Below are 20,009 nucleotides of genomic sequence, written 5' to 3'. Positions count from 1 at the left end.
GCAGGAGAAGGGCTGGAAATAAAGAGATTTGTTCCAGCTGCAGCTCTTGTATGCAACAGGCTTTGGCCTGTGGTGCAGGTGAGGAGCCAAGCACCTCAGGTGATGTGCAGCCAGTGCCTCAGTCCAGAAATCACAGGCCCTCGGCCCATAGCAGCAGGATACAGCCAAAGCAGGCTCAAAGTGCTGGGGAGGCACCCAGCATCTGCAGAGCCCCACATGCAGCTCCCAGCACCAGTAGGCTGGACCCCCACCCTGCTTGGTAGCCAGGTTTGGGGGCTCACTACAGGCCCAGTCCCAGGCTTGCATGGACATTGCTGCTTCTACGTACAGCCTACAGCTTGCAAAGAAGCCTAAGCTTCAGAAAATACAACCCAAAATGCAGCGAGGGATAAAATCCAGAGTCCTGGAGCAGGCAGACAACTCTGGGGAGGATGCACAGAGCAGCCCAGACTGTTTCCCACACTGTCAACAGCTCCCAGGCAGATCTGTTGCACCTGTACTAGGGATGGAGGGCAGGAGGCAACAGATCATGTTCAAAGGACCTCCTTGGAGCAGGATTAAGTCCTTGCAGTTTCCTGGCTTTGGTCCCAGCTCATACCCCATCACATGATGCAGAGTGGAAGGACAGAGGGAACTAAGTCAGGCCCTCTAGGCAGAGCTGAAAGGGCCATGGGCAGGAGTCAAAGACCCCAGGGCAGGAGACCCTGCTTTCCCCAATTCAGTTAAGCACAGATATTAGAGTAGCTGGATTTGACTGGAAGACAGAACTAGCAATCAGCAAGAGCTAATCCTGCCCAGCCCTGGGGAGGGCCCCATGGGGTCTCACCCCTACCCCAGTTCAAACTGGGGAAGTCCCCCTAGCACACCCAGCTCCATGACCTTGCCCCCACACCAATATCAAGGAGGGAAGCCCTGAAGCAAGAATGAAGATAAGGATGCTCTGCTCTCCAGCTTTGGGGAGCTATAGCCATTTTGTGGCACAGGACCCAGCACCAAGCAAGATGAAGACCGTTTGCTCTTACAAGAGGAAATTTTTAATTGAGGTGAATTGGGGACAAGGAGCTGCACATGAAGAGTCCAACAAGAAAATAAATAAATCCATATAAATAAGATACATAAATAGTCCCACCCAGCAGAGACTGCCTTGAAACAAGAAACCTCCCACAGGTCCCAGCAAAATGAGGGCTTCTCCAGACAAGCCTTCAGATCCCTTTTTCCCCCCCTATCAAGCCTCAATTTGTACCAGACTATTCACAAATTCAGGAGTGGCTGGAGCAGTCAGCCCTAGCACAGCCCAAAGGGCCCTGTCCCGCTCCCCTCCTTAGTGTAGTAGTTGTGGAGCAGCATGCACCAGCCCACACACCCCATGGGCAAGGCAGGCAATGCCCTTCACCCCGTCCATCTCTTGTGTGTATGTGGGGGAGTGCTACCCCCATCCTACAGCACCCTGAGCCTTCCACTCAGGACTCTGGAGACTGTTAATATGCCTGAGCCCAATTTCCAGGTGAAGCTGGCAGCTGGGCACTTGCCCAGTGCCAGGAAAGCCAGAGCTCTGGCTGCAGGCAAGTGATGGCCAAGGAAGGCTGAAGCACCAACCACCACAAGGATGCACCAGGCTGCAAATCCAAAACAGGTTGCAGGGCACTTGTCCCTTCGCTCTGCTCCAGTTCCCCAGCACACTCCATTAAGACCAGCACAACCAGAACAGGAGCTGCCAGCACAGAGGCAGTGATTGCCAGGAGCCAAGGAGCAGCAAGGACAAAGAGTGCCTAGACCAGCTGCCATAGGCCACATCCACATGTCTTGGTCTATAAGAGTCCAACTGAGCATCGCAGTACAGGGTGCCCAGGTAGTCATCCAGCACCACAACACACCTCCCATCCCATGGGAGGGTAAGGGGAGACCTCTATGTCCAGAGAGGGTCCCCAAGGCCCCAAACTAGGCATCAGCCCGCTCCTGGAGGAGCTTCAGTACGTATCTGAGGCGCTGCTGGAGCTCAGGAGAACAGCCCAGCTCCTGGATGCTGCACAGCTTGTAGGTGTAGGAGTTGCGTTCCCGGTTGATGTAGGTGACCAGGCAGGAGTGGTCAGGCTTGCTGATGATCACCTTGGTGTGGTCATTGTAGAAGTTCACCTAGGAGACAGGTGGGGCCAACATTAAGCACAAGCTCAGTATAATCCACATCTCCTGCAGCATGGTGGCAGCAGAGATGGAGCCACACTTCCTGCCTCAACCCGTTCCTCCTCCCTGACCTGCCTGGGAGCATCAGCTGCTCCACACCCTGCAGCAGGAACGTGGCTGACCCAAACACTGGGGCAGCCAGAAGTGGCTGGCCAAAGCATGGTGCCTCCCTACGCCCTCTCAGAGGCTGGACAAACCACAGCCAGCAGCTCTGGAAACAGGAGCAACATCCTGGACCAACAGCTGATTTCACAGCTGGACTTTGCATTCAGGCTATGGCAGACAAGATCTAACTGAGGCTGGGCATCCCCAGGTGGCTTCTTCCCCATAGGAATCTGAGCATCCCCATGTACCCCACACATACCTGGAGGGTACCACTGCTGAAGAGCATGAGCAAGGCTTGGTCAGTCTTCACCCACTGCAGGAGAAGCAGGGCTGGCTGCCCAAGGTCATCTATGCTGGGCAAGTCACCTCCCTTGGAGAGAAAGGTCTGTATAAGCCACTCATGCCAGTCTCAGGGGTGCACTGTGCAACACAGTGGGGCTGGGTATAACCCCAGGGGGGGTCCCCTGCTACCAGCACATAGCTGTGTCCACTGGCCATGGCCTGCAAGCAGGGATTCCCACAATTCTGCATTGGGCTGTCAAGCTGTGACTGATGTCCAACCTGCCTGTGGTCCCAGCCCACCCCTCACTAGGGCTCCACACGCTCACCTTCATGAGATGCTGCTCCATGTAGGATGCAAAGTAGCGCAAGACACTCATCTGCCCCTGCAGCTGCTCAGGGATGTTGGACACAGGGAATGCAATGTGTCTGCTGTTGGTAAAGTTGTAATGCACCATCCTGGGAAGAAGAGGAGACTGAGCTTCAGGGACACCCAGTGCACCCAGCTCCAAGCCTACTCCTGCTGATGCCTCCCCCCACCTCCACCAGCCCCTTCCCACTCAGCTGAGGGACTGACCTCAGAGATACCAGCACCTTCCCCACTGCTTACTTGTGGTTGGGGGAAAGCATCATGTGCGTGCCGTCGTTGAAGAGGACTCCGATGCTGTGGTTGGAGAGTTGGTAGCCGAAGCCATACTTGTTGGAGTAATCTACCCACTTGCTCACCCAGACGAACTGCTCATGCCGGGCCAGGGAGGCGGGGTTTCTGTCCGCTGATGGGATAGAGGGAGTAAGCAGCTAGCCTCTGCCCAGCTCACCATCCTACCCCAGCAGCAGGCTCCAAAAGTAATTAAGGTACAGCAAACTGCAGCCCTGCCTCCATCCTGAAGAGAGAGGGACACAGTGCACTGTCCCAGGGGCTGCTTCTGATCAGTTTACCTGGGGGCATGCAGGACAGACAGGTCCGCAGGAGCCGGACAGCTGACTCAATGACAGTAGAGGCAGTGACGCAGTCTTCAAAGGCTGCAGAGGGAAGATTACAAGCTTTGAGTCAGCCATCCTGTCCCCCCTGCTATCAGCCACAGCACATCAGGAAGCTCAGGACAGGCCAAGGTGGCCCAGGTAGGTATGCTCACCTTCACAGCTGCTAGCCATCGTCCCCCGGATGGAGGGGGACATGGACTTGCGAGATGTCTCCTCTGCCAATGTCTCCACAGGGCTGGAGCTGGCGCTGCGGCATGAAACTGGGGTGGCCTGCAGAGAGACATGGCATTAGCACCATCCCCCATCTAGCCCCTCAAGAAGGGGTAGACCCAGGCTTGGGAACAAGCCCAGGTCTTCTCACCTCATTCCCTTCTAGAGCTTTGTAGCTCATCTGTCTGCAGATCGAGGTCTTCATCAACCCAGTGACCAGCTTGGAGATGTCATCTTTGTCCTCTGAAGAGCCCTTCTTGGCTAAGGGGAGAGCATGCAATGAGCCCACCACTCGGTATGCGAAAGATTGAGGTATTTGGGCCACCCCCACCCAGTAGCTTGGCTTTCCCTTTGCCTCTCCATGCCTGTCATGGGAAGGATGGTGTCAGGCAGATGCCTCCTGCTTTCACTTCCCAGTTCTCATGCAACTGAAGGTTTCCAGGAGGAACTACCCGCTGCGGGTTGCAGCCCAGCATCCGCTCACCAGGCGAGCACACCCAATGCCAGGCCACCAGCAACGCAACACCGGAAGGGCAGGGGCAAACCCAACTGGTGCTGGTCCCAGGCAGGGGGCTGTAGGGCACCATCAGGAGGTCTTGTCAGGAGCCATAGCCCACTTTTCCCTGAAGGAAGGGTCAGCCAGAGGCTCCTGTCTGCCTGGGTGAGAGTAGAGCCTTACCCTTGGGTTTCTTCTTTCCAAAGAGCGTCTTGGTGACTTTAGCAAACAGAGTCTTGGCTGGGTTGGGGGGACACAGCTCCGGAGCCATCACACAACTGCTGGGAGGCAGCTTCTCAGGTGTGTACCCCTGCAGAGAGGTCAAAGCAGAGCTACAGTTTCTGTAGCCTACGTGTTGCTCAGCAGAGCAGCTGGCCTGAGCTAACCAGTCACTCACAACCCTCCTGACAGCCAGCTTGCATTTCTTGTCAAGCCACAGATCCACTATTGGCATTCAGGTATCATCAGTATGAGAAACAGTCTGTGCTATAGGGACAGAGCAGCAAGCAGTCACTAGATCCCTTGGCAGCCAGAGCAATTCCCTCAGCTGGCATTTCCACCGGACACCAGCCACTTCCCTCAAGGGACTGAGGCCAGGGTGACAAGGACAGCACACCAAGGGCAGTGCCCTGTGCTTTGTGCTAGGGGTCACACAGTCAGAAAAGCCTCATCCCACCTGGAGAAGGGTCACATCAGCCCAGAGATCTGACTGCAGGCTCTCACCCACTCACCTTGAAGAACTCATGGTCCAAGATCTCCTCAAGCGTGAGGCGGTCCTGGGGGTTGCGTTTCAGGATGCCAGCGATGAGGTGCTTGGCAGGCACTGAGAGGAAGGCAGGCAGGGTGTAATCTACCTGCTTGATGCACCTATAGGTCTCTTTGAGGTCAGAGGTCTCAAAAGGAGGGTTCCCACACAACAGAGTATACCTGGGAAGGGACACACATGCCACAGTTATGTCCCTGCCAGGCTCATGACTCAGCAGCACTTAGAGCAAGGAAGTTATTCTCATGCAGCCAGCCACACCTGGCTGGGAGCACCACTTCCCAGCCCAGGGAATGAGCAAACAGGGCAGCTGCACTCGCATCCGGCCATGCTTCCTCCTAGCAACTGTTTAGAGCAACAGGCAAGGAGCCCTTAGGAACTGGGAGAGGGCTGGGGAGATGAAGGCCTTCCCCCCAGCTGCCATGCTGCTGCTCCAGCACACCCCCCCGTGCTGCCGAGACCACTTTTGCAGGCACCAGAGTGGAAAGTTCAGCAGGAAGCTTGTGGGTAACAGCCAGGTAGGGGCTAGAGATTCATCGAAGCAGCACAGCGTCTCAGTGATTGCTCTCCATACAAACAGGCACAGCAGCTGTCACCAGCCACAGAGATTTTCCATTGTTTATCATGTTCTCAGATCAGTCAAGCCCACTTTGAACCAGAGCAGAGAACAGCATGAGAGAGTTTGCAAGTATATAGCTCCCACTCACACAGCTCTCAAGCAGCTTCCCAGCCCCTGAGCTGGAACCCTACTCCAAAAAAAAAAAAGCACTCAGCTAGACCCAGCCACTTGCTGCCCTCCCCCTGCCTTTCAGCAGTCACTGCAAACCTGCAAGATGAAGCACAGCACAACTTCCTCAGAGCTGCTCCAGAGCACCACTCAGCCCCAGGGACACGCACAGAGCAGGCAGGACTATGCAGACCCCACCCCACCTGGCCATGCCACTTTGGGCACAGCAGCACCAACTTACATGACACAGCCCAGAGACCACACATCTGACTCAGGCCCATGGCCCTGTCGCAGCAGCACTTCGGGGGCCAGGTAGTTGGGGGTCCCACATATTGTCCTGCAGGGCAAACAGCCAGGTCAGTGTGTACTTTGCAACCAACCTCTCCCTGTCCAAGCCCTCGGTTTTAGCTCACAGCCTGTTCTCCCCTGTCCCATTTTGCTCTTTGGGGTAGAAAGGCTCCATCCATCCACAAGAGCCCCCCACACATACACTCCCTCCCCCCAGCCCCCAGGGGTCAGGAACAGCTGTTCCTGGAGAGCTGTTGGGAAGAGCTTGTCCTCAATACAGCAAGGAACAGAGCCTTTGTGTCCCAGCCCCGCACACCCGGCAGGGCAGCCTGGCAGGCACAATAGCTATAGCAAGCGCATTGTTCTCTCCAACGGCTGTGAGCTCTGTAAGCCCCTCCAGGCCCCTCTCCCTGGCTGCAGCCATGGGCCCCAGGCAGCTGGGGCAGGAATGGCCCCAACCACCACCACAGCCAGGAGGGTGGCTTGCCCCTCTGCTTGGGAGGCTGGCCAGGAGGAAGAGAAAGATGAGCCCTTGGAGGACAGCTCTGGAAGAGGAAACTCAAACTTACTTTTTCTTCTGGTCAGAGATATCACGACAAGCAGCTAGACCAAAGTCCCCCACTTTCAGCTCCATGTTTTCATTGATGAAGAAGTTGCCTACAAGACAAGAGTGACGCATCACCAATCACTGTAGAGCAGTCCAGTGCTCATACTGCTCTTCACCCTGACAGGGACACTCACCAAGCTTGAGGTCCCTGTGTAGGATGCCCTTGAGGTGGAGGTATTTCAAGCCTGAGATGATCTGTTTGAGGTAATAGCGCACTTCTGGCTCCAGCAGAGTATGGCGGGCCTTCCAGATGTGAGCCAGGGACTGCAGAAGGAGAGAAGACAGTTCAGTGACTGCAGCCAGGGAGAACAAGCAGCTGCACCCACTAGGCAAGGGACAGGCAAAAGCTAGTTCTTCCAAAAGTCACACATCCACAGATAATCCTTCTGCCATGGCCATGAACACAAAGGGTTGAGGTCACCACAGGATGCTCAGCACAACCAGTGGATTTATGGGTGGCACCACTAGGTGCTACAAGTTACCAACACAAGCAGATACCCTGAATAGGAGAGGCAATCTAGGGTGTCTCCAATGCAAGCAAACAGCTTGTGGCTGAGCAGAGTTAGCTCAGAGGATGGAACAGAATGGGCAGCAGTGGAAACCAGGAAAAACAGAGTGCTAATGCAGCTCCTCAGATACAGCCCAGCACCAGCCACCTGCGGCTTATTTTAGGGCAACCTTTGGCAGCCAGCACTCACCTTCCTACTGCAGTGCTCCAGGAAGATATAGATGTTTTCTGAGTCCTCAAAGTAATGAGAGAACTTGACAATGTGCTTGTGGTGCAAGTCCCTGTGCAGCTCAATCTCATTGGTGATCTGAAAGGAAGCAGGGGCCACAGGTGAGCGCAGGGCTCTTGCTGCACCCCTACCAGCCAGACACTCCCTGCCAACCCCACACCACTTACCTTCTCCCGCTGGTGGGGTTTAGCCACCCGGCTGTGAGGAATAACCTTCACAGCATAGGTTTTGTTGCTCAAGAGGTCTGTCATTTCATAGCATCGTGCGAACCCCCCCTGCAAAGGAAGATGTGGTTAGGAATTGCTCTAGCCTCAGCCACCACAGGTGCTTATAAGCCTTCTCAATTGTTCCCTTGCAACACAGCCTGGAGAACATCATGAACCTCTCCCTCCTGCTACATTGCCCACTAAGATCTGAACTACAGTGCTTTTGACTAGGGATTTTCTTTATTCAGTTCCTGTAAAGCCTCCAGGGCGTTTTTCCTCCCACCACAGCAAGGCTCTGCATCTTTCCATATGACAGGTCACCTGGAAAGTCCTGCACCCGCCAGGAAAGTAGAACAGGCCGGGAGATTTGAGGCCACCGAAAGCGAGCAGCACAGCGACAGGTTTTTCCTGCCGTGATGTCAGCACGCGGATCTGCACACTCAGCTGCTGAGCCGCCCCGGCCGGGCTGGGGCCGGCCCGCTGCCTCCCACACGCCGCCCCGAGCGCGGGGCCCGGCCGGCCGGGAACGCGGCGCCCGCGCTCCCACGCACGCCCCGAAACTCGCGGGGCGGCGGCCTGCCAACCAGCCCCGTCACTCGCGCCCGCCTCACCGGAGCCCCACGGACCGGGCAGGGGGCCCACCCGGGGTCCCCCCTGCTCCCAGGCAAGGGGGAGCCAAGCGCGGCGGGGGGGGGGGTCACGGCGCTGAGCAGCCGGGCCGCTCGCCCGCCCCCCGGTCCCGGCGGTACCTTGCCCAGGAGGCGGCCCTTGCAGTAGGAGCGGCCCGAGAGAGGGTCGGTGATGATGCGGGTGGTCTCGGCCGCCCGGGGCGGCGGCGCCGGGGCGGGCTCGGGGCGGTCGCGGGGGAGGCGGGCGGCGGGGAAGGGCGGGTAGAGGCCGGTGGGCTCCATGGCGGGGTGGGCCGGGGGCGCCGGGATCCTGTGCCGCCGCTGCCGCCGGACCCGCGCACGTGGCGCCGCCGCCGCCGAGCGCTCCCGCTGGGGCGGCAGGGAATCCCGCCGCCTTTATCAATGGGCGGAGTGACGTCACCACGCCCCGCCCATCCCCGCCGCTGCCGCCGCTCTTAAAGGGGCAGTCGCACCGCGGGGCGGAGGTGCGGGGAGAGAGGGAGGGGGCGCGGGGGCACGGCACGGCACGGCACGGCACGGCACGGCACGGCACGGCACGGCACGGCACGGCAGTCACACCTGCCTTCCCCCCCCTCCCCCAAACCTCACCCCACGTCTTGGGCTGCTCGAGAGGAGCCCGCGGGCTACGCGCAGTCCCCCATCGGAGATAGCCCCCTATAGGCACACAGGCCCCCTACACGTACCCCCCATAGATATACGGACCCAGCCCCAGCTACAGCGAGGCCTCGTGGACGCACAGGTCCCCGCAGACGGACAGACACCCATAGACTTGCCGCCTCCCCAGAAAGAAACGCCCCCCCCCCCGGACACAGGCAACCCCCATAGACACGCACCGCTATAGACACGCAGCGCCCCATGGACCCAGAGACACCCCCCCCCATAGACACAAGGACCCCCCCGCAGACACACGGAGCCCCTCTCCCCATACACACCCATAAAGATAGACGCAGCCCCCCCTCACCCACAGCACACACGCACTCAGCCCCTTCCTCCCACATTGCGTCAGCCCCACGGGCTTGGGCTCCTCACCCCCGGCCCTCCCAGGAGGGAGTCTGCAGCCGCTCGCAGATTTTAGCAGCCAGCCTGCCACCGGGTTCGCAAAAGTGAGTGAAGCCCAGAGTACGGACGCCCTAAGCACCCGCCGTCCGCCCTGAGACGGGCGTCTGGGCAAGGGGGAGATGCTGGCAGGCTCATCGCGGGGTGACGGAGCGAGGCTTCGCCCCGGCTGTAGCACGGCCCAGGGCCCTGCTGGCCCTCAGATAGCCCGGAAAGGTCAGTCCCCAGCACCCCGTGCCCAGAGAGTGCCCGGTGGCCAGCCCAGGACCAGCAGCACCGTCCCAGGCAGCCAGCCACGGGGATACGCATGTGTCCGGGAGAGCCTGGCACCCTGTCCTGGGTGTCCCCCTGCCGAGGCTGCTTCCTGGGGGCTCCGGCGCATGTGTCCGGCTGGCTTGCGCTGGCGTGGGCAAGCAGGACAGACATCCAGGCAGCATGGCATAGCGGTGCTGCTCTCTAATGGCCACGAGCAGGACTGTGCGGCGCAGCCCCTGCGCCCGCGGCCCTGCGGGTCTGGTGTCTGCCGTGGTCCTCCTGCGGGGCAGAGCCAGCCTGGAGGTTCGCTCCCCTCGCCACGACTTACAGCCCACGCAGGGGATGCTCAGCCCAGAGGCTTGGCCATGGTCACAGCGGGATCCTTGTCTCCGTCACCCAAAACAGCCCGTGGTGGGGAGCTGCAGCAGCTCTCCCTCCCCACGGGCACCCAGAGCAGGCAAAAGCAGCCCCACCCCTGTGGCCACCCGCCCTCCCAGAGCACCCCCAGCAGCAGCATTGCCCCTCACAATGCTGTTGTTCTTTCCCTGCTGGGTACCGCTCAAGGGGTGACCACTGCCAGTCCCTCGCTCTGTGCCTCAGTTTCCCCGTGCTGTGCTCCCCCTCTGCTTCCCCGAGGCAGTTTGGGGGGCTCCGTGCACAGGTGCTGGATGTGTTTTTGAACGCGCTGAGGGTTTTGTATGAGTACACCCCTGCCAAATAGCCCGGTGCTTCCCAGCGACTCTCCTTTCAGCCTCGGGGGGGCAGGGAGAACTCAAACCCCTTTCTCACAGCAGCAAAGCGGAGGCCGGGGAGGTGTGAGCTCGGATCCCTGCACCCCTCCGCCACCCCGTCTCTCTGCCTGTCTCTCAGGTTTCCAGCTTTCGTACAGGAAGCACGTGCAAACCTGCTGCCACGGTGGCAAACGCGTGCCGGGAGCAGGCAGGGAGGCCTCTGCCACTTCAGAGAAACCAGCCTGTTTCCACCGGGGCCCCAGGCTCCCCAGGGCACCAGCGACGTCACGGGGCAGCTCTGTTTTTCCGACGGAGGCCCCAGCTCGGAGGCTGCCGGGAGCTCCCCAGCAGAGCTGAGTCAGCATCTGGAGGCAGCGGGGGGGGGGGGGAGGCACCCTGGGGTGCTGGGAGAAGGCTCAGGGGACTCGCCCCAGGGTGGTGGAGCAGAGCGGAGCGGGGCTTGCTCAGATGCTCGGGGGGAGGCACCGCGGGACACAATGGCTGAGAGCTATCCGCTCTGCTCCTGCTCACTGCTGGCCCTCGGGCCAGGCTTGGGGGGTACGGATGGGCCCTGCCTCCTCCCAGGGCTCAGGCACCTCCTCTCCGAGACGGATGGAGCCCTGGGAGCAGCTCCCTCCTCCACCCTCTGCCTCAGACCTGTGAGGAGAGGATGATCCGAGCCAGAGCAAGGTGCTGGGCAGCCTCTTCCTGCTGCTCCTCTTGCCAGAGGCCCAGCACAACTTCTCACACTAGTGGCCAGGTGGACACATGCAGCAGCAGCCCAGCATGCGCAGCTCTCAAGCCATCCTGCCCACATGCACCCTCCTCCCAGCCCTGCCATCGCCTACCCCAGCCTCGCCGGGTCGACTCCCTGGAGGGGCATCGCAGGGAGCCCCAGCACCGGGCTCCTGGGGATGCTCACAGCAGAGCACCCGTCCCACGTGTGTGTTTGCGTGCGCATGTGTCCCTGTGTGCAACCCCAGGGGGACCGACCGGCCGGCCCTGCTTGGCACGCTGGGGGCAGTCAGCTTTTTAGGGCAAGCCAGTCCCCAAGCGAGAGCATCACATCCGCCTCCTCGGGCCATGCCCGCCGCCTCCCTGCCCACTTCCCTCCCTGGGGGCAGCGCTCAGCCAGCACTGCTACCTGCATGCTGGTCAGGGACCGGCCTTCTGCGAGAACAGCCGGGAAAAGTGAGAGCATTTGATCCTGGGAGCAAAGCGATGGAGGCATGGGAGAGGAGTGAGTGGGTCAGGTGGCCAGGAATAAGACAGGCAACAGACAGCTTGCCTGAGATTTTTGAGGAGACGCTGGTCCTGGAGCTACCTGACTGCTGGGATCCTGAGGCTGGGACTAACTAGGACTCCTGAACCAGGGACGGACTTGAACACTGTGAACTCAGCTGTGGCCCTGCTGTTCCCAGGGGCCACGTGGACAGGTTGGGGCACATTCCTCCCTTTAATGAGCTTGTTCCCCCTAAATCAGCTGCAGGCTCACTGCTGTCAGCTACAGAGGGTGGCATCTTGCTGGGCTCAGTCCATGAAGACATCTTGTCCTCCAAGGCACCCGATGTGCAATGGCAGGAGATCCCACGTTTCACCCTATTCTCCCTGACCCCACAGTGCCAGGACTTATGGCCTGTGTGACTCCAAATTGCCCGTGGCTAGCTGGGGCCAGCAATGGTCCCACTGCGAGCGGGGGTGCCGCAGGAGAGCCCCCACCAGCCCCAATCATGTTCCAGCACCCACTGTAGCCAAAAGTGCTCATTCAGACAGGAGTTTTCCCATGCATCAGCTTGAGGGGGTGGTGAGGACCGTGTGGTTTAGTGTCAGCAGTCTGCTCTGTCTGGAGGAGAGAAGGCTTTGGGGTGATCTTACTGCTTGTCTGCAACTGTTTGAAGGGAGTTACAGGGAAAATGAAGCCAGACTTTTCAGGGACATGCACAGTGAAAGCATGAGAGGCAACGGGCACAAGTTGCATCAAGGGAAATTCCAGCTAGATGACAGGAAACTTTTTTTTCCATATGAGCGTGGTAAAACACTGGAACAGAGGCCTAGCGAGGGTGTGGGATCTCTATCCTTCACGGTATTCAGAACTTGCCTGGATGAAGCCTGAGTGACCTGATCTAAGACTGAAGATGGATCTAATGTCAAGGCTGGCTCTGCTGTGAGTGGGGCTGGACCAGTGACCCCAGAGGTCCCCCCAGCACACACACATTATTCGGTGCTGCTCAGCTCCAGCAGATGCTGCAGGTCCATGAAGCCTGGGAAGGTCATGTCCACGAGGCCCTCTCAGACAGAGGACAGAGCTGCCCGTGCAGCTCCTCATGCCTGGGGCTGGACCGTGCACCCGTGCGCGGGCTGGCTGTGCTGCGCCGGGTGTGCTGCCAGCTTCCCGCTCTGCCGGCTCAGCATTTCCGCTCCCTCCCTGCAGCAAGGCCTCCTCCGCGGGCACCCAGAGCACTCGGGGAAACGGCAGCCAGAGGGAGACTGTGACCCTGCAAGCTGCCCCCCAGTGCTCCTCCCCATGCCTGGGCTCCCGGCCGCCCCAGCTCCTTCCTCCTTCCCTGGGACGAGCCACGGTGCTCCTCGGAGCTGGGAAGGCCATGGGGCTGAGATGCCTTTGCATCCCCTCGCTTCTGAGCCGTTGCCCTGCCGAGGCCAGGAGCCAAGAGCGCTCCTTGGATCCCTGGCCCCGGGTGAGCCCCGCAGTGCCGGCAGCCGGCGGGCAGGATGCGCGAAGCTGAGCCCGGCCGCAGGCTGGCTGTTTGCGGTGGGGCCGCCTGCGCAGCAGCTGCTGTGCAGCATCACGGTTTGCTCTGCACCCGGCACCCAGGGCAGCTGGAGCAGCACCAGCCATGCACCGCACTGCCCCCCGCAGCCCCGGGTGCAGGCTAGGCTTGGGGACAGGGTGGCTCGCCGAGATCGGGGCAACAGCCCTGACCCTCTCTGGAGCAGGGTTGCTTCCTCTCCTTCAGCGCTCTCACCCCGTGAGCTCCTGCAAAACACAGGCCTGCAGCAACGGAGGAGGAGGGAGGGAGAGGGTGGTGGGTCCCCTTGGCTGAGGTGGGGAAGACAAGTGCTGCACCAGCCGAGACCAGCCGCCCCTGGGGCTCGGTGCTTGGTGCTCAGTGCGGGTGTGCAAAGCGGAAGCTGCAGATCTGGGCAAACCTGCCTGGAGGGAGAGATGAAAGGATGCAGATCCATCTGCTTTAAGGAGGCACTTGGATCTGGGGTCAGATGTAAAATTCCAGTGCTGGAAGATACTTCTCCCACCACCCCCGGCCCCAGCCCCAGCCCCCGACAGATAGGCTCCAGCCGCCGGGGCTCAGGAGCCCTCTGAACTATCCTGCAATGGGGCAGGGTGTGGGGGGCTCTGGGGTCGGCTGCAGTCCCAGCATGGGGGCATCGGAACAGGCTTTTCCCCCAGCTGGGTGCCTGTGCCCCTTGCACAGGGCTTTAGCAGGCTCTGCCACCACGCGCAATGGTGTCCGAGGGATCCCGGGAAGCAACCCTCGTCCCTCCCCAGGCCGGCGTGCTGCCTGCACCTCCCTTTCCTGCAAGGGCCCAAACTGCCGTTTCCTGCCTCCTGCCCCAGCAGAAAAAGTTCAGCTGGGCCCTGGCTTCCCTTTCAGCCCTGTTTCTGTTTCCTTGGCTCTGCTTCTCAGCAGAAATCCCCTGGCACGGAGCATGTGGCCGCTGGTTGCTATGTTTGCAGCATTTGCAGCACAGCACAGGGCGCGCGGAGCTGCCTCCGCCCAGGCACCTGCCAGCATCCTGGGCCCTGCTGCTCCTGCCCCGACTCCCCGTGCCCCTGGGGCAGCTCCAGCAGCAGCACTGGACAGCTGAGCACTGGGGATCCAGGCTGTGCTTGGAGCCATCCCTAGGATCTGCCAGGTCCCACTGTCAGCGCCTGTGCTGAGGTTTCTCACGCTCTTGGTTTAGGAGAGACCTGAGCGAGGTGCACAGGATGTGGATGATGGGTCTGCAGTGAGAGGACATGCTTCTCCCACTCTGGTGCAGACTGACATGAGGCTGGAGCATCCTTGAGCTGAGTAAGAGCCCTGCAGAAGTGAGAGCAGGGTCAGAGGGCCCCAGCTGGCAAGGTATGAAATCAAGCAGGAAACTCTTAAAGATCTCAAACATTGCTGCATTCTGGCCCCTGTTCTCTCAGTGCACCTTTTGGACAGCACATATGGCACAGGAGAGCCTAAAATGGCCCAACACTTTCATTACTGGTTTGCTGAGCTTGCCGGGTCTCTGAAGCACCCCAGACACGCAGCACATAGGGGATCCTGGCCCAGAGGCATTTAAAAGGCACACAGCATTGGCCTGGGGACAGCTTACCATTGCACAAAAGCTATGCTAGTGCAACTGCTGTTGCTGCTCTCCCTGCTTTTGCACCCCAAACCAGTCTGAAGTGCAGCCATCAGAGCCCTGCCACGCTGAGGCCACCCCACCACACTCGTGCCAGGTCTGGCCTCTCCCACCACCACCGAAAGTGCTGGTAGCAAAGTGCCATTGGTGCCACACCGCATGCCTCAGTTTACCTGGTTCCTCGAGGCAGCATTCACACCACAGTGTCCACACACACACCTTCAAGGTGTGGAAATGCAGCTCCCCTCTCCAGCAGTGCTAACACCAACATGTGCTTTTCCTGTGGGTTGTGGTGCTCATTTCCAACCCCAGCTCCTCCTTCCCCGGCCTCGGACTTGTGCAGGGTGGAAGGAAGTCGTAACGGGCCCAGTGGAGAGGGAGGCTGGCCCTTCGGTGCCGATCCTGCAGGCATGTCCGCCCGGCGTCCTCTCCCCCACTGGGCTGGGAATCGTACTGCGCACAGAGGTGGGGACCAGCTTGGCACAGCCTTCCCGCGAATATATCCCCTTCCCGGGAGAGAGGGGAACTCAGCAGACCCCAGGCTGGCAGAAAGGGGGGAGGTACAGGGGGCTGAGCGGGATTGTGGCTCATGGGGGCAGTGGAGGGAGGCAGAGTATAGGGGGCTGAAAAGGAGATAGGGCGCAAGGGCCAGAGGGAGACAAGGTGCAGGGGACAGAAGGGGGACAGAGGATTGGAGGGGGACAGGGTGCAGGGGGCTGGAGGGGCGTGGGGTGCAGGGGGTTGGAGGGATGAGGGGTGCAGGTGTTTGGAGGGGCACAGGATGCAGGGGGCTGGAGGGGTGCAGGGGGCTGGAGGGGCTCGGGGTGCAGGAGCTGGGGACCGGAGGCGGCCGGGCAGGCTCCGGCGGGGCCGCCCCCCTGCGAGGCGGAGCCGCGGCCGAGGCCGAGGCCGGCGGCGGCACCCGGCGGGCGCGGAGCGGCGCGGGCGCGTCCGGCCGCGGGAGCATGGGGCGGGCGGCGGCAGGTGAGAGCGGGCAGCCCCCGGCCCCGGCCCCTCCGGGGGGCTCAGCCCCCCGCGGCGCGGCGCCCTCCCGCCCGGGGACACGAGCGCAGCCCCGGGAACGGTTCTCCCCTGCCGGCTCCCCGGCCGGGAGCGGGTCGGGGCCGGAGCCGCTGAGGCATCCTCGGGCCTGGCAGCGTGAGCATCCCTGGGACATGGGTCCAGCCCAGCCTGCGAGCGGGGTCGGAGGGTCTGCAGGGACCCGCCGGGATCCCTGCGCCCCCTGGGCTGTCCCGTGCGCTGCAGGGCCAGGCAGAGCTCCCAGGTGCCTTCTGTAGGGGGAGAAGCTGAGTTCAGCCGCTCCAAGTTGGGCAGGGTGCCTGGAGCAAGGGGAGCAGGAGAGCTGGTCTGGGGGGGGGGGGTGTCACCCATCCTCTCCTCTGTTCCTCTTGCAGGTCCTAGGCTGCGGACGATGCCCCTGTGGGGCAGCATCTTGCTCACTGCCGGCCTTGCCCTGGACCCGGCATCAGAAAACTGCAACTGCACAGGGCCCATGGATTTCCAGGACTTCCAGGCTGCTGCGCTCCCTGACACCTGCTGTCTCAACTTCACCAGCTCCAACATCACCCACCTGGACTGGGGCACCCTGGCAGAGGTCCGGGGCCTGCGGGAGCTCTACCTCTCGCACTGCAGCATTACAGCCATCAGCAACGCCCAGGGAGTCACCCCTACCTTGGAGATCTTGCACTTAAGTCACAACCAGCTGGAAAGCCTCCCTGAAAGCTTTCTGGAAAATGCCCCTAGTTTGAAGGTTCTTTATCTGGACAGGAACCAGCTCCAGGAGTTGCCCAAGTCCTTTCTGAAAGCATCGACCCAGGTCCAGGAGGTCTACCTAGGCTTCAACGCTTTAACTTTCCTTCCTGCCAGCCTCCTGCAGCCGTCTCTCCTCCAGCTCCAGCTCTCCAACAACAGCTGGGACTGCAGCTGCGCTTTGCTCAGCGTCCTGCAGAGCCGGCCCAGCCTGGCCACTGAGGTTATCTGCCACACGCCAGAGCACTACCATGGCACCGACCTCCAGAGCATCCCCCGGGATGAGCTGTGCCGCTCACACAACCTCACCGCCCTCTTCATCTGCCTGCCCCCACTGTTCATCCTTGCCAGCATCACCTGCTGCTTCTGCAGGCGGAGGAGAAAGACCAACTACAGCTTTCAGAGCAGGCCTGAGAGCCACCTGGCCATGGCAGAGACGAGCAATGCAACGGTGCCCGCAGAGCCCCACCACTACGTCCCCTACGAGCTGCCAGCTGCCCCCTCCGAGACAGAGAAGAAAGTGCTCCTGGGGAACCAGGTCCTGCTCCAGCCCTCCGCAGCCCTGCTGGAGAGTGGCAAGGACCTCTATGAGGAGGTGGAGATCCAGGTGGGATCCTCCAGCAGTTCCCTGGTGCTGGCCAACCCAGGGCAGCCAGGAACGGAGCCGGGCACGGAGCAGGACACTCCAGCACCACCAAGGGCAGAGTTGCTGGTGGGCAGCGAGGCAGAAGAGGAAACCGTGAGTGTGAGCGACGTCCTGAAGGACTCCGCCGACAGGGAGAAGATGTACATGAGCCAGTCGACCAACTATTACAACCTGGTACCTGGCATCGAACTGGAGGACTCAGACAACCTGGAGTATGAGAACATCGACCTGCACTGAAATGTGGCTGGAACTGAGGGCTGTGTCTAGGGCACACCGGGAGGATGGCAGGGGGCCAGGATGTGCCTCTGGGCTGGCAGCGAAAGCTGGTGGAGCAGGAGAGGCATGAGCTGTCACACGGTGGCTTACACCAGCTGTGTGCAACGCTGCACCCCCAAATTCCCCTCCCCTCCCCTCCCCTCCCCTGCACTGCCCCCTCTGCCCCTCGCTTGCCATGCCGGCGTCCTGCAGCTGGGCAGGGGGTGGCGAGGGGGCTTCAGGCACCGGGGCTGCTGCAGACAGGCAGCGTTTGGGGACACGAGGACTCGTGGTGCCCAAGGAAGGAGATGGACTGTCTCAGCTCGTTTTTGGGACCAGGGAACAAAATTGCATCCCAGACCTGACTGTGGCCTTCATGCTCTCTTTCTGGGGCCAGGACACTGCCGTCTGGGCTCGATGGCATCCTGCACGAACCTGCCTCTTGCCAGCCCCCAGATAACGGGGACAGCGGGCCAAAAATGGGGCTGGCTCTGCTTCTGCCCTCGTGGTCTGCATCAGGGCTGCAAAGCCCTGTGTGGGCAAGGTGTCCTGGGCCTGGCGGGGGTTCGTTGCGAGGGGGCGCCCGGTGCGGCCCTGCCTGCTCAGCCGGGCACCCTGTCCCCACAACACATCCCACAGCGTCCTGCTGCGTGAGCCCTGCGTGGGCGTGAAACAGCTGGTGCCCTTCATACGTGTCTCTGGGCGCACAAGCGGGCGGGCGGGCGCGGAGGGCCTGGGCGCAGGCGGGCACGAGCAGGGCCGTCCATGCACGGCGCTGAGCGCCTACGGTGTGTTTGTGAGACGCGCAGGCACGGAGGAGGGTCCCTCGCAGCCGTCCTTGCCCGATCCGCCACCAAGGCCTGCAGGCTCCGGCTGGCAATAAGAAATAAAGCATTTAGCTCCCGGCGATGCTGCTCCACTGCTGTGTCTGCTGGGTTTGAGGCAGCGGGCAGCCGGCGGGCACCTCGCCAGCCTTGAGTCGAGCTCTTCGCGGCTGCTGCACCAGCCTGGCAGGGGGCTGAGCTGGGCCAGAGCAGCGTGGGGACGGGGGGACAGGGAGGGGGGCTAGGGCGAGTGGTGGCTCTGCCTTGCACACTGGCTTGGGCCAGCCAAAACCCCTCTCCTGGGCAGCCCCATTCCCATAGCCAAAGGGCAGAGTCCTGGAGAAAGGAGGGTTTTTTTACAAGTGTCACTGGGACGTGCTGTCCCCAGCTCTCCAGCGCTTCCCCCGCTGCGCTTCGCAGGGCGCTGCATGGGAAGGAGGTTTGCCTCGGTTCCTCAGCGGGGTTACAGATGTCTCGGGGTAACCTTCAGCTCAGCCCTGCAGCCCTGTGCTTCCAAAACCTTTACAAAAACGTGTAGCACCAACGCTGAGCCCGGGCGTGATTTACAGCCCGGCGGAGGAAGCTGTCAGCGCGCTATAAATAAGGGGTTTGCCGGCCCCAGCCGGGAGCTGTAGGGCTCCTGGGAACCAGGCGAAAGGCAGGCAGTAGCGTAAATCATCTCCCTGCCCAGGCACCCCTCTGCTGTATCGCACCCATGGGTGCTCCAGCCCGGGGAGGGGGGTGGACACAGGCACCCTTGTCCCCCTGCTGTCATCCGCACCCCCCTCCCAGCTGCTGCCACAGGTGGAGATGGAGAAGGAGGCAGCGGGCTCTGCCGCCCCGCTCAGAGGGACATCCCAGGGGCATTTCCCAGGCTGGAAGCCCCTTGGCCACCCCGCTCGGCAGGCTGGAGCCGTCCTGGGGCCTGGCCGAGGCCATGGGCAGGAAGGGACCTGGGCAGGGCAGGACGTCGTGCTGCATCCAGCAGAGGAAATGGCGTTTCCTGCAAAGCCGCTGTTGCTCCGGGCCCCGGCGCGACTCGCTGCTGCCTTTGCTCAGCCCCGGCTCCCGTCCCAGCTGCGCGGCCACCCTGTCCGGTGGCGCTGGGAGCTGGGGGACAGCAGGTCCTGGGGAGAGGGTGCAGGGGGACACCCCCAGGATGATGATGAGGGGACAGGGGAGATCCCGGCCCAGAGGACTCTGCGCAACCGCGCGGCTTGGTGTGGCCTGGGGACAAGGACAGGATTTTACTGCATGTGTCTCTGTTAGCCATGGAAGTTTCCCACTGTTTTATGTCCCGCTGGAGTTTGCTCTTCCAGCTCCCTCCCAGGCCCTGAGAAAGTGGCCCCGCGCCAGCCTTTAACAAGCCTCCATCACCCTCCCGGCCAGATGGCTCAGGCGAGGGCCGCCGCGAGCCCTGGGCTGGCCCCAGCTCTGCCGCACCGCCCCAGCCCCGGGTGTCCCCGAGCTCCCCTGGGGATGCAGGGGGATGAGGAGCTGCCGCAGCAGGACAGCCCGGGGTCGCCCCACTGCCCCCGGCTCCCCTCCGAGCCCGCAGAGCAAGGCAGCAAGCAGTGCCAGCGCCCAAACCGACAGTGAACGGGGGCCAGGGGTTTTCTGCCCCCCTCTGACACAGGGAAGAGCTGAGGGAGCTGAGTGTGGGGTAAGGGACAGCGGTGGCCCCACAGGAGCTGGTTTCATGCCCGGCTGAGCCCAGGCGTCCCCGTGTCCTGCCAGCCCGGGGCTCTGCGGCTGTGCGCAGAGGCGCTGCCCTTAGCTGGCGGCAGGGACAGGGGCAGCTGCAAGCATATTTTTTGCTCGTGCTCCGGAAATATCCCGCAGCCCTCCCTGAGTCCTTGGGTGCC

General features: G+C 61.4%; 2 protein-coding genes across 3 annotated transcripts; one reads left to right on the top strand and one right to left on the bottom strand.

Annotated features, from left to right (window-relative positions):
• Window positions 1-1,019: 1,019 nt before the first annotated feature.
• On the bottom strand, window positions 1,020-8,616 carry PLK3 (polo like kinase 3). The gene is made up of 15 exons (XM_068952938.1): window positions 8,333-8,616; window positions 7,545-7,652; window positions 7,339-7,455; window positions 6,775-6,904; window positions 6,603-6,690; window positions 5,987-6,082; window positions 4,987-5,182; window positions 4,439-4,565; window positions 3,911-4,020; window positions 3,702-3,819; window positions 3,505-3,588; window positions 3,176-3,338; window positions 2,895-3,024; window positions 2,546-2,656; window positions 1,020-2,133 (listed from the first exon to the last, which is right to left on the bottom strand). Exons 1-15 carry the CDS (start codon window positions 8,492-8,494, stop codon window positions 1,939-1,941), a joined length of 1,935 nt encoding a protein of 644 aa, XP_068809039.1. The 5' UTR covers window positions 8,495-8,616; the 3' UTR covers window positions 1,020-1,938.
• Window positions 8,617-14,959: 6,343 nt separating this feature from the next.
• Window positions 14,960-18,222, top strand: LOC104147976 (immunoglobulin superfamily containing leucine-rich repeat protein-like). Of its 2 annotated transcripts, none has more exons than XM_009680937.2 (2): window positions 14,960-15,114; window positions 16,065-18,222. In XM_009680937.2, exons 1-2 carry the CDS (start codon window positions 15,060-15,062, stop codon window positions 17,300-17,302), a joined length of 1,293 nt encoding a protein of 430 aa, XP_009679232.2. In that variant the 5' UTR covers window positions 14,960-15,059; the 3' UTR covers window positions 17,303-18,222. The 2 variants fall into 2 exon arrangements, with proteins under 2 accessions (XP_009679232.2, XP_068809038.1); XM_068952937.1 differs by lacking the exon at window positions 14,960-15,114 and adding an exon at window positions 15,565-15,633.
• The last annotated feature ends 1,787 nt before the right edge of the window (window positions 18,223-20,009 follow it).

The sequence above is a fragment of the Struthio camelus genome, chromosome 8 (assembly GCF_040807025.1).
Source record: "Struthio camelus isolate bStrCam1 chromosome 8, bStrCam1.hap1, whole genome shotgun sequence".
Taxonomy (NCBI): Eukaryota; Metazoa; Chordata; class Aves; order Struthioniformes; family Struthionidae; genus Struthio; species Struthio camelus.
The sequence above is the reverse complement of the archived record's forward strand: the minus strand, read 5'-3'. Positions and strand labels throughout refer to the sequence as shown.

Excerpts from the sequence above, each read along its gene's own strand:
- PLK3 (XM_068952938.1), bottom strand. The coding sequence starts at position 8,494 with ATGGAGCCCACCGGCCTCTACCCGCCCTTCCCCGCCGCCCGCCTCCCC. Across the intron at positions 6,083-6,602 it reads ATCTCTGACCAGAAGAAAAA|GACAATATGTGGGACCCCCA; the intron begins GTAAGTTTGAGT and ends TTTGCCCTGCAG. Across the intron at positions 3,339-3,504 it reads TCTGTCCTGCATGCCCCCAG|CGGACAGAAACCCCGCCTCC; the intron begins GTAAACTGATCA and ends CTATCCCATCAG.
- LOC104147976 (XM_009680937.2), top strand. The coding sequence starts at position 15,060 with ATGTCCGCCCGGCGTCCTCTCCCCCACTGGGCTGGGAATCGTACTGCG. Across the intron at positions 15,115-16,064 it reads GAATCGTACTGCGCACAGAG|GTCCTAGGCTGCGGACGATG; the intron begins GTGGGGACCAGC and ends TTCCTCTTGCAG.